Source organism: Arvicola amphibius, chromosome 12, assembly GCF_903992535.2.
Source record: "Arvicola amphibius chromosome 12, mArvAmp1.2, whole genome shotgun sequence".
Lineage (NCBI taxonomy): Eukaryota > Metazoa > Chordata > Mammalia > Rodentia > Cricetidae > Arvicola > Arvicola amphibius.
In genome coordinates this window covers 12,895,247-12,907,766 of record NC_052058.2, presented here as the reverse complement: position 1 = coordinate 12,907,766, position 12,520 = coordinate 12,895,247, and the positions used below count along the sequence as shown (strand labels likewise).

Below are 12,520 nucleotides of genomic sequence, written 5' to 3'. Positions count from 1 at the left end.
CAAGAAGCACAGAGCCAGGTTTCTCCAGCTCCATGTTTCCACACAGAAGCTGTTTCATGGAGCTTTATAGAAGCAGAGCAGAGAAAGTCCTAAATCAAAGCAATTTTTAAATTTTTAAATCGGTAGGTACATCAGAGAGGCAGTTACAGCAAGATAAGGAATCTCTCCTATAGGTCTCATGTATCTGATGATATTCTTAGATTTTAGGTTCACAGACTCCAATTTTTATCTATTAGTCACCAGATGGTAGTCTGACACAGAGGAGGGCAAGGTTCAGGGGCCTAAGTTAACCCAAGCTACGATGATGAAGCCTGGGCCTGCAACATTTCTGAAGACAGCTTCTGTCGAGGGGTTCTTGCTTAGAGTGAGGCACTGAACATTGTAGTGACACTGGTTGGTATATATATGTGTGTGTGTGTGTGTGTGTGTGTGTGTGTGTGTGTGTATTAGTCTTGTCCTTGGATTTTTATTGCATAATTGGGAGCATGCTGTAAGCAATTCTGTATTCTGTTGCTTGCCATTGTTAAGATTCAATGACTGTATAAAACTCCTAATTTATCAAATGATTTAGTGTTTAACACGGGCTAATTTTCAGTTCCCTATATTGCAGCTGTAGTCATTCTAGCAGCAGAATTTGCAGGTTTTTGCAAAACGAGGCAGAAGAAAGCAGCGGGCAGTGGGCCATGTTAGAGGGGAGTGTAAACTTTGATATAATAGGCCGAGAAGTCTTTGTAGGAGGAGGTGTCACGTGGCTGGACTCCCAGTTGACAAGGGCAACAGACAGAAGGACACTAGGGAATGTGGTCTCAGGGCAGAGGAAGTAGGAAATAGAATTAAAGGCAGCCGAGGCTGGTGGGGGTGGGCTGGATGGTGTTCTAGAGTTGGCATATGGGGGTAACTGATATTTAGCCTTGTTAGAAGACAGATAGGCTGTTGATTAACTAGGCGGTACCAGGTGGAGACTGATTTGGGGAAGAAAGAAGTGGATGTAGGGGGGCAGCTTAGAACGCTGACCCTGGGGGAAGGACAGGGCAGGGTAGGGCGGGCGTGCGACTAGAATGTCTCGCAGAGGAGCTGTGAAAAACGCTGAAGAGATGTGTGTTCACTCCACATAAGGGCGGATATAGGTCTGGGCTTGCAGTTCAGGGCAGAGGTTTGTGGTGAGGTATAGGTTAGGACAATTGCTATGGGATCAAAAAGCTTGGGAGTTTATTTCTTCCCTGTAAAATGGCCACCGCCCAGTTTTTGTTTCTAGACTTTTATGTATATGATGGTTTTGCTTGCTTGTATACCAGTGCATTACTGCATGCCATGCCTGTGGAGATCAGAAGAGGGCATCAGATCCCCCGGAACTGGAGCTACAGAAGCCAGCCATGTAATAGGGTTATGCCTAAGGCTGCCAGGGGGTTCCGGGAACTGAAACTGGTCTCTCCTTGCACTCCTCATTACAACCAAGAGTACAGTTGGCCATAGGGTCAACCCTTGAGATTAAAATGCAGTAGGAGGGGCTGGCTGCATGGTGCCTGCCATTTGGGAGTGGCCAGTTCTCCTGCCCCCATCAAACACCTAAACTGAGACCCTCCTCTCTCAGCTTATTAAGACAGGATCCCTGCCCTCACTCCCACCCCCTCCCAGCTGGGTCTCCTAGTCTCCTATTTCAAACATTTGATCACCTTCCTCGATCCTATCCCGTCTCAGTCCCCCACCTCCACTACCATTGTAACCTGTAGTCCCGAGACAAGCCATTTCTCTCTATCCTGAAAGCCCCAGCTCTGAGCAGAGGATGCTCATACCTGGGGCCTGAGTTTGCTCCATAATCGTCCTCTCCAACCTCTTAGCCTTCCCGGCCCACTCTAGCTGCATTTGAGAAACCATCTACTACTTAACATGAGGCTAGAATTCCCACTGTGTGGGTGTGGAGGCAGGAGAATCAGGAGTTCAAGGCCAGTGTTGGCTACATAGTTCCAGATCTGTCTGGACTATATGAATCCCTGTTATATATCACCTGCCCCTGAAAAAAAAAATCTATCCACTAAGCTTTCCATGAAAGTATAGGTAGCATTTCCTCGCCAAATCATCTTTCTTTTTCATTTTATTATTCTTCAGACCACCAGCGACAGCCATAATCCTAAATTCGTGATTTAATATTCAGGTTTTTCTCAGCTCCCTTGCTGGCTCCTCATCCCCATGGGAACTGGAGCCAGCAATATTAGAGACCAACAAGCAGGTGAAATTAGGACTGCCCTTTCTGGTCAAATGACCAGAGAACTTCTGAGTTAGAATTTTAAAACATTGTATAGTTCCATAGTTTAATTATAGGTAAGGTGTTTTCTCGGTATTTGAATATTCAGAGCAGCAGACCTATTTTTAAGCAGAGCCCAGCTGTAACCCTGTGTGCTCAAAAACCCTCTCACGGGGGCCATTGTTTGGAAGAAAACCAAGGTGTGTGTGAGACTGCGTTGGCAACTTTATTAACAGTACATTTGGAAGGAGATAAGGCAATATGCTTACAATGTTGCCAGCATTTTCCCACGATCAAGAAGCCAGCTTGTTTGTTTTGAGACCTTCTGAGCTCTGTCCTCCCCAGCTCTAGGCACAGTGCCTGTGGTTAGTGAAGTACATAAGGTTGAGGCAGCCGACAGCTTGTGACAGCGTGTTTGTCCTTTAACGTGATCTTCTGGCAAACGGGACACCTGGCTCTGATGCACTGCTACAGTTGCTCAGGGTGTAACGCTGTCACTACCTACTGTTTGTGAGACTCAACCTTGTAAGGCCAAATATGGTCAAGGACTTGAGTTCGAGAATCACTGGCTGTTCATGACATTGTATAAAAACTATCTTTTGTTAGAATCAAATAATGGAAGCATGCTTTTTTTTTTCCTGATTTAGTTTTTGAGACAGGGTCTTGCTAGGTAGCCCAGGTTGGCTTCTGTCTCAGACTCCCATTTGCAGGGGTGTGCCACCACTGCTGGTTCCTGAATGCTTTAGATGTCTCCATCAAACTACTTCAGGATACATCATCACATCCACCAGTTTGCTCAGAGCAAGTGGCAGTCCCTGGGCTGCTGTGGCAGATGTCACCGCTGCGTTTTAAAACTTAAAACATTTCTTTAAATATCCCCACCAGGGCCTTGTGGCCTGAGATTGATTGCTCAGTTAGTCGTTTAGCCTCTCTGCATTCCTTCCTGATTTAATATTGCTATGAACAGGAAAATGTGTAGAAGTAAAAAGTATATACTATTTACAGACATAAAGCTTTCTCCGAGCTTATCAAGGGTTACACAATTCATTTGCATTTGGTTTAATGATATGCAAATCTTTGATATGTGAAAATTCATCTATCTCAGATGGTTATACTCTTCAGGTATCCATTTAAGTAAATGTTCCCATAAGTTCAAGGTCCAGATACAAAGTGTTTGGGAGTTTAGGCATTGGCTGTTTTCTTCCATTAGATGTCTTCAGGCACGTGACTTCAGAGTACTGAAAAGCTCAGCCACTGTGTGAAGAAAAGAACGAGTTATTCAGGGACCGTCGTTAAAATGAAAGGCGTTTTAGGTGGGTTTGGGTTATGCTGGAAGACGGTTGAGCCTGGAAGCGTACTCAGTGCCCTAGCCGTTCATTCTACCTGACTTCCGGAGTCTAGTTTAGCAGTTTGATGATGCGTGTGATTTGAACTGGTGGCTGTAGTAGTGCTTAACATACAAAGGGTGACATTCAAATACCGTATGAACTAGACTTTTCATACCTTCCCCCCACACGTCATATCAGAGGTTTGTTTTGGGGCTCGGGTGGTATGTACCTTGAATTCTAGTACTAGGGGGGCAGAGGCAGGCAGATTGTTGTAAATTTGAGGCTAGCCTGGTCTACGTAGAGAATTCCAGGCCAGTCAGGAATTTTTTGAGTTTCTGTCTCAGAAAAAAAAAAAAAGGCTTGAGGTGTGGACATCCAGAAACCACTGGCTTTAGCCTTGGTTCTATATTGGCATGACAGGAACTCTCCTACCCTAAATCAGTGTGGAATACACACATTCACCAGGACCTTGTCAAAGCCCCCTGAGTGATGTAACCCACAACTGAGGCTGAAAAATCATGAAAATTACAGCATTAAGGGAAGACTTTCTGAACAAGGCTAATCTTCGGCAGCTCCTCCTAAAGGATCTTTAGGAGCCTGTGGCGGGTAAGGCTGAACGGAGGGTGGACAAAAGGTGTTCCTTAGGAAACAGGAAGGGGCTGGTCAGAGAAGAGAGGCCCGTATGTGTGAGCAGGGAGTAGGAGAGTGGGGGAGCCAGAGTTAGCTATCCAGCATCGGCTCCTCTGTGTGACACGGGGAAGCACTGGTGGCTCCCATTCCCACCTAGTCCTGCATCCTTCTGTAGCCTTCTGGAGTCACATGGTCCTGGGTTCTCTGCTGCTTTTATCTTTTTTTTTTTTTTTTTTTTTTTTTTTTTTTTTTTTGCTGTGTTGGGAATTGAACCCAGGGCCTTGTGAACACTCAGCAGACTCTCTACTACCCTGCTGTTTCTGGGACTGTGAGCCTTCTACTCGTAGGATGACATCACGATGTCGTATGTTTAGTTTTGGTGAAGCTGCCTGCCACATTGACTTAGAGCAGTGGTTCTCAACCTTCCTAATGCTGCAACCCTTCAATACAGTCCCGCATGCTGTGGTGACCCCAACCATAAAATTACTTCCTTACTACTTTATAACTGTAATTTTGCTATTGTTATTATAATGTAAATAGCTGTGTTCTCCGGTGGTTTTAAGTGACCCCTGTGAAAGGGTTGTTTGATCCCCAAAGGGGTTACGATCCACAGGTTGAGGACTGCAGGCTGAGACTGATTTCAGAGATGTGTGTGGATGAGCTGTAGACCCATAAGCTTATTATGGCATAGATGGATGCATGGTTAGTTTCATGTTAAAGAGAAGAGATAATAGAAAGAAGTCTTTGTCTCAAAAATTACTACGAGTAGATATGGCCTAAAATGGCAGGTCTTCCCAGAGCCCAACTGAATTCCACCCAAAGGGTCTCATTCTACAAGCACATTCTCTCAAGTGCGGATCAGTTCTTTCCTCAGCCATCTGGTATAACCAAGTCATCTTAGTTTAACCTGGTGCTTATGCTCCAGTCAAAACTCATGGGACGGGAGAGCCAGGTGTGTTTTCCTAGGCAGGAAAGTCAGCAAGTAGTTCAGAAATAGAAAATCAAAGTGCATCATGGGACTTTACAACCATTTACAGCCTTATCCCCAAGAGATCAGAAAAAACTCAGAAGTGAACTTTCCAAAAGAATGTCACCCTAGGAACAGCCTGTCTGACCCATCTTCTACCAGCCTTCCCAGGAGCTGGGGTTGGTGTGAGCTGCTGACTTACAGAAATAAGGTCGAGTGCTATCGTCCCGGTGTTCTCAGGATCCAGCTGCTTGAATATCTCTGTGGAGGGAGGACAGGGGGGTGAAAACTGAGGGCGTGGAAAGGCAGATTTGCGGCATTGGCCAGTTTGGCAGCTGGTTCTCACTGGATGGCACAAGCTACTACTCCTTCCTGCTTCCCCAGTCTAACAAAAGGGAAATTCATTCCCAGCTCATAGACAGACACAGCCAGTGGCCACCCCTGGTGGAAGACAGCCTAGGCCTTAACTGAGCAAGCGAAGCAGCAGAAAGAGCCAACGTACTGAATAGTGTTTCCAGCCGAACCAAACACCGAACAAAATTGTTAAAATCGATGGTGAGTTCGTCATCTGCAAACCGGGCAACGATGACTTGGTGGAGTTGGCAGGGCAGCTTGAAACCTGGAGGTGAGAGAACCAAGAGCCATTGGTTGAGTGCCAGTCCCACTGCTTAGCTCTGCTGAGTGCCACCCCACCATCCAGCTCTGCTCACAGGCTGTGGAACCAATGTGACACACTCTCTCTTCCCTTCCTTTATTTTTATTTATTTATTTTATGTGCATGTACGTGCTTTTCTATATGTGTGCCACCTGGATGCAGTGTCTGCAGAGGCCAGAAGAGGATCTTGGATCTCCTAGAACTGAAGTTACAAGTGGTTGTGGGACACCCAATGTAGGCGTTGGGAACCAAAGTCAGTCCTCTGAGAGCAAATACTCTCAACCAGCGAGCCATCTTCCCAGCTCCCCAGACTGTGTGACACTTGAAATTACACCCATAACTGCTTTTGTCCATGGGCAGTGTGATGGTTGAACTTTGCAATGTAGCCCCTTCTTTGTTTCTGAAATGATCCACCACCCTGTCTATTTCCTAACAAGTAACACTTTTGTCTGTTCTTTTGCAATGGTCACGCTGTTCTGAATTGAAGACCATGGTCATCGACATGTAGCAACAACCGTGTAAGTGAGCTTTAAAGCATCTGAGTTTCTTCCTAGATTTACATGGCAGACTAATAGTAATTTTTCCTTGTGAACAGAAAAGGAACTTAAGCAGGCCCATTGCTGTCTGGATATGTAGACTGCACTTCCCAGTGTTCCTTGCAGCTGTAGGAGATCTTGTAAGTTCTGGCTAACAGTGTATGTGAGCAGAAGTCATGGGTGTGCCTTCAAAATCAAGAAGCTGTAGCGATCCCATCTCTACAGAACCCCAGATCCTGGGCTACATGAGATTGAATCTGTCTAAAAGAGAAAGGTGATCCCAGCACTTGGGATCCCAGCACTAGGGAGGTGGAGACAGGAGTGATATGGCTGGGCAGAGAGAGGAATGTAAGGTGGGAGGAGACAGGAGCTCAGATACAGTCTGAGGTTTCAGAGAGACAGAATCTCTCCTTCAGTCTGAGGATTTGGTAGAAATAAATGTTCTCTCTAGTGGCTGGCTGCTCTGCTTCTCTGATCTCTCAGTTTTCACCCCCTAATATCTGACTATGAGTTTTTATTGTAAGAACAATTAGAATTCGTGCTACAAGGAGTCCTTTTGGGTCTGCTGGCAGCATGTGATGGTGGTGACCTGTTGTCCCAGATCACTAAATAGTAGATAGGAGGAGCCTGAGGTGCTAACAGCAGAAGGCCCCATCCCAGTCTTGTCTGCCTGAGGGAAAGATGCACAGCTGTTTGGAGTCACATGCAGTCAGATTTGTCCTCAAGAACAGAAGTCTCCTCTCTGTTGGTCTTGCTAGGTTTACACCCTTTATTGATGTCTATTCTGCTGGGGCTTTCCTGAAAGCTGAGCTGAGACAGCCAGAGTCTACCAAGTCAGCTCTGCAGGGGAAAGAGGGGGAGAAGCATGGGGAGGGACACACACAAACACACACCTCACAAACACATCACACACCATGCACACAAACACACATACATATACTACACACACCACACACACAGACACACATATCACGCATACCATACACACAAACACACATACATATACCACACATACCACACACACCAACACACACACCCCACACATCCCATACACACCAACACACTATACACACAGACACATATACTCAGAGCTGACTTTACCTTCTTGCTCTGCCAGGCTGTTCCAGACAAAACTTAGATTCAGGAAGACACTATGGGCAGAGCTTACGGAATGACATTTAATTTGAGCAGTCAGTCTTTTTGAGGGGAACGAGAAGGATATGTTTATGTGTCGTTTTAGACCAGTACCTGCTTTATGCCACCAAACAAATTCTGGTTCGTCTAACTTTTCTGTGGAGCTGGGGTTAGGACTCAGCGTCTTGTGGGTGCTAGGCAAGAGCCCTACCTCTGAGCTACATCTTCAGACCCACCAACAAAGCTTTATATTGTATGGTATAGAACGAGGCTCAAGAGAAAGCACAGGTGAGGGGGCGTGGGTGTGATGTGGTACCTGCTTCTTCCAATGCTTTCCGCATCTCATAGGAATTCATGGTCCCAGACCTGTCAACGTCGATTTCCCGGTAAATTTTCTAGAACATGGAAAACACTTGTTAGAACCCCGACCCAAAGCGAAACAGGTGTCAAGGTGCCGGGAAGTGAGTGCTGAGTGAAGTCTTCCGTCTCCCTGCCTTTAGTCTGGACTCACTGGAATCACTTTCACTTTCAATATTGAGCAGGGCAGCGGGTCTCGACCTTCCTAGTGCTGCGACCCTTCAACACAGTTCCTCATGTTGTTCTGACCCCCAACCATAAAACTGTTTTCGTTCCCACTTCATAACTGCAATTTTGCTACCGTTACGAAACCAAATATCTGATATGTGACCCCTGTGAAAGGGTCATTCAAACGCCAAAGGGGTTGCGACCTACAGGAGTGCCACTCTGGATAAAGTTCAATTCCCCTGGAAACGTTCCCCCACCCTCCAGAGGGTGCATCGTAACGCGTATGTCTGGAATATCCTCCAGCACTGACCTACCCACCCCAGGGTCCCCAGGACCCTACTTGGTATTTCTGAATCTTCGTCCAGAGGATGTAGAACTCCTTCAGCCCCAGCTTGCCACTCCCATCTTCCTGCCCTCAGTCAAGGAAAGCTCCCGGAGTATGCGGTTCCTGATACAGAGACCATCTGTACAGTGGCATCTGATTGGCCTGTGGGCTGGATCTCCCAGTCTTGCCAGGACTGCGTAGGGAGGTTTTACAGAAGGGTTTGCCTTCCACTTTTCATACTCTCCAGTTTTCTCAAAAGGACAGCAGGAAGGTGTGATGGGGCCCTGCCGTCTGCTGGGGAAGGGTGTGATGGAGCCCTGCTGTCTGCTGACAGGGAAGGGTGTGATGGAGCCCTGCTGTCTGCTGGGGAAGGGTGTGATGGAGCCCTGCCGTCTGCTGACTGGGAAGGGTGTGATGGAGCCCTGCCGTCTGCTGACAGGGGTGCTGTGGGGGCCCCAGATCTTGCTAGCAGTTTGTTATGAGATGATAGACAACTGGGCCCTCGAGAATTATCTGGTACTTTTAAGGCGTCTGGTGAAGGGAGCCACATCATAGGCACATGCCATGTGGCTGGTGGGAGTGTCACAGAAACTCACACTGTTCTGTTACTGGACCTCAGAAATGGAGGGGAAGCATGGTTAGTCTACTTCAGGGACACGTGGGAGGCCCAGGGGGAGCTAGGCCAAAGAGAAAGGATGCCAACATAGGCAGGTCCTCGGCCTCGGGTCTAGGAAACATTTTTTTTAAAAAGACAATTTCGCTATGTAGCCCAGGCTGACCTCAAGTTGGAAATCCTCCTGCCTCAGCCCCACCACATGCTAGAATGAACAGAAGTATATCACCACACATGGTTTTAGAAGGGAAATTTGCCGCAGACACAGATTCATGTCAGACACATCATAGTTTAGGGAAGCAGGAGAATGCTGTCACTCAAGAAGTTGCCCAGGCGACTCTGGGTAGAAATGGTGGATGTATGGCCAGGGTTTCGAGCCCTGGACCTGACAGGCTGGCTGTCCACATCCCAAGTCTGTGAAGTGAGTGGACTCACTTCCTTTATCTGAGGAAGCTAGTCTCCGCCCTGAGCACATTAAAGGATACATCTAGCATGTCCACCATGATTTTACAGGTCTCGATGCTGAAGCCATCTGACTTGATATCTTGGCCTAAAAGACAAGATAAGCATGTGAGCAAGGCCTTTCAGACTAGCAGTGTCTGACAGAACTTTCTACAAAGACAGACACATCCTTCTGCTGTGCCGGCCACTACAGCAGCCCCGTGGATTACTCTAGCCATGTGTAGTAACTGGCTGGGAAACTGGGGAAGCACAGGGGATCTTACGTGTGCTGGACAAACAGGGCTTTAATATTAAAATAAACAAGAGATTAAAAATGATGGTATTGTTTTTTGGGGTTTTTTTGGACAGAGCCTTGTTTTCAAGTGTAGGCAGGCTTCACATCCACACTTCTGCCTCACAATTGCTGGGATTACAGGCATGTGCAACCACACCTGGTCACAGCTGAACCTTTAATTGATGACAGGGTGGAAAACTGCCGTGTCGTCACGTGCAGCCAGAGAGCACGTGTGTTCATTTTAGTCTCTGAGCAGAGAGAGGAAGGCAGCTGTGCCAACTGTTCGTCTGCAGACAGCTGGGTCTGTGTCCAGTGGACTGAGAAATCTGGAGGACCTAGAACTTCTCTAGGTGAGTCCTGTGCCATTGGTGGCCTGAGACTCCTGTCACACAGCCCACAGACTTCGTGTGTGTGTGTGTGTGTGTGTGTGTGTGTGTGTGTGTGTGTATGTGTATGATGGTAATGTGAATGTATGATCGGTGTATATGCATGTGTGTGAGTACAGATGGGTATGTACCATGGCACATGTGTGGAGTCATAGGACAGCCTTGGGTGTGGGTCACCTTGTTTGAGACATGGTCCCTGTTGGTAGCCCCCATGTATGCTAGACTGGCCCACAGCTTCTGGGGACTCTTGTCTCCATCTCCCATCCCACCACAGGATCCCAGGTGCATGCTGCTGTTCCTGGCTTTACATAGGTTCTGGGGACTCAAACACAGGTCCTTGTACCAGTGTGGCAAGCACATTACCCCCTTAACTTCTCACCAGGCCACTAGGAACAACCCTTTTGGTGATGTCTTTGAAGAATAGTTGGGCCTAGCCTGTCTTAAACTTGCTCTACTTGACACTAACCCATTCCCCAGTATAGGCATGTGCAGAGTGGGATGACCCTTCGCTACTCTGTGACTATATGTTGCCCTCATTGGTTAATTAAGAAGCTGCATTGGCCTATCATAAGGCAGAATAATGCCAAGCAGAAAAGTCAAACTGAAAATACAGGAAAGAAGAAGGGCAGAGTCTGAGAGACATGAGCAGCTGCCCAAGGAACATCATGCCAGCAGACCGATAAAAGCCATGGCCACATGGCAATATACAGATCAATAGAAATGGGTTAAGTTAAAAGTAGGAGCTAGTTAGCAACAAGCCTGAGACATAGGCCGAACAGTCTGTGATTAATATTAAGCCTCTGAGTGATTGTTTAGAAGAGGCAACGGGACGTGGCAGGACAGAGAAACCTCCATTTATAGGCATGGGGCTGTGTGGGGACACTTTGAAGGCTGGAGTCATCAGGCAGGCGGGGAGGGGTCTGAGTTCAGAGAGGTCACGCATAGTGCATGCTTTTCCCTCCACTAGGGGTGGGCTGGACCGAGCACGGCTTAGCTTTTCCTGCACTCCGGCTGTGTGAGACAAAGCAACTTTGTCTTCCACAGGTACTACAGCCACCACCGCAGGGGCCCTGTGACCACCCTTGTGCCTGACAGCCTCAAGGGTCACACCGTCCCCTTGTCCTGAGGGTGAGGGGAGTGCAGCTGGACCCAGCCCTGGGGAAGCCCTGCATGGCCTGCTGGGATGCTGGCTCTGGCCATCCTCACCCTGATGCTGAGCGCTCTGTGAATCATTTGTTCAAGACTCACATGCAGCAACCCATTGTCTCCCTTGTCTGTGAGGGACACACACCAAGCGTGGAACATTCTACAGACCTTGGACTCTTCTCAAGCTTTAAAACAAAGATGTACTCTTATCCTAAGGGGTCAAGGGAGAGGCCATCTGGTCTGGTGTCAGATGGGACATCATGATGACTGACAGCTGATGTTTGGGATGTCACAATGTGTAACCTCAGGCAACCCACACTAACTACTCTAGAATTCTATCAGAGGCAGGATGATCCGTAATGATTCGGTGCGGGGAGTATATTTTCCTCCTTCTCTGGTGGTGCACAGTGTGGGCACTGAGCATCAGTCTTTAAATGATTTTTATTTAAGAAACAGCTAGAACGGTGAATCACACCTATAATCCCAACACTAAAATCCAATACTCAGGAGCCCAAGGCAGGAGGATTGTTGTGAGATCAAGACCAGCCGGGGCTACATATTGAGTCCAAGGAGAACATACTAAGCTACAGAATGAAAGCGTATCCCAAAGCAAACAAAACAACAAAACAAAACAAAAAAGCAAACAAAAAAGACATCGCGATGGCTCAACTAAAGGTGCTTGTCACCAAGCCTGATGACCCAAGTTCGACATTTAGAACAGAGAACAGGCTCCTTTTAGTTGTCCTCTGACCTCTACATGTGCACTGTGGCATACACGTGTATACCCCCACACACGCACACACGTGCATACACACATATATAGACACAAGAAAGTGATGGCTCTGCCTCGTTCTCCCGCCTCCACCTAGTCTGGTCTATTCTTTCTGGGAGCCTCCAGCCTGGGCCTGAACAAACATTCCCAGAGTCAGTCATTTACTTGGCTCATTGGCTCAAGTGAATGGAACATGCTCTGGACGGAGGTTCAGCGGCCGGGAAGAGGGAGCCATAGTGTGTCGATTTTTCAGATAAAGGGTGAAAAGTCAGACGGGTGATCTATCTAACGTGGTTTATTTATAGAGCTTGTAAGTAGAATTTGGATCTGATCTGTTATCTCTAGACCCAGGAACCTTTGCTCTGCAGCCTTGCTTCACACACCTCCTCCTCTGTCCTATTCGTCCCGGTGCTGGGAGTGCAAAGGCAATGACTCATATAGGAGCAGAGAGTGACGGGTTAGCAACAGCAGTGGACACACGCCTGAAGGAAGGAGTCTCCCATGGCACCTCATGTCCGCAAGGGT

The 12,520-nt window shown here is 47.5% G+C and overlaps 1 protein-coding gene across 1 annotated transcript in view; it reads right to left on the bottom strand.

Annotated features, from left to right (window-relative positions):
* Window positions 1-2,445: 2,445 nt before the first annotated feature.
* Window positions 2,446-12,520, bottom strand: part of Capn2 (calpain 2) — a 52,472-nt gene continuing 42,397 nt past the window's right edge. Inside the window, exons 16-21 of the mRNA XM_038309499.2 lie at window positions 9,441-9,505; window positions 8,358-8,426; window positions 7,809-7,887; window positions 5,670-5,786; window positions 5,370-5,428; window positions 2,446-3,496 (exon numbers count right to left, since the gene is read on the bottom strand). Coding sequence (XP_038165427.1) covers window positions 3,473-3,496; window positions 5,370-5,428; window positions 5,670-5,786; window positions 7,809-7,887; window positions 8,358-8,426; window positions 9,441-9,505 — 413 coding nt within the window. The 3' untranslated portion in view covers window positions 2,446-3,472. The remainder of the gene's footprint in view (window positions 3,497-5,369; window positions 5,429-5,669; window positions 5,787-7,808; window positions 7,888-8,357; window positions 8,427-9,440; window positions 9,506-12,520) is intronic.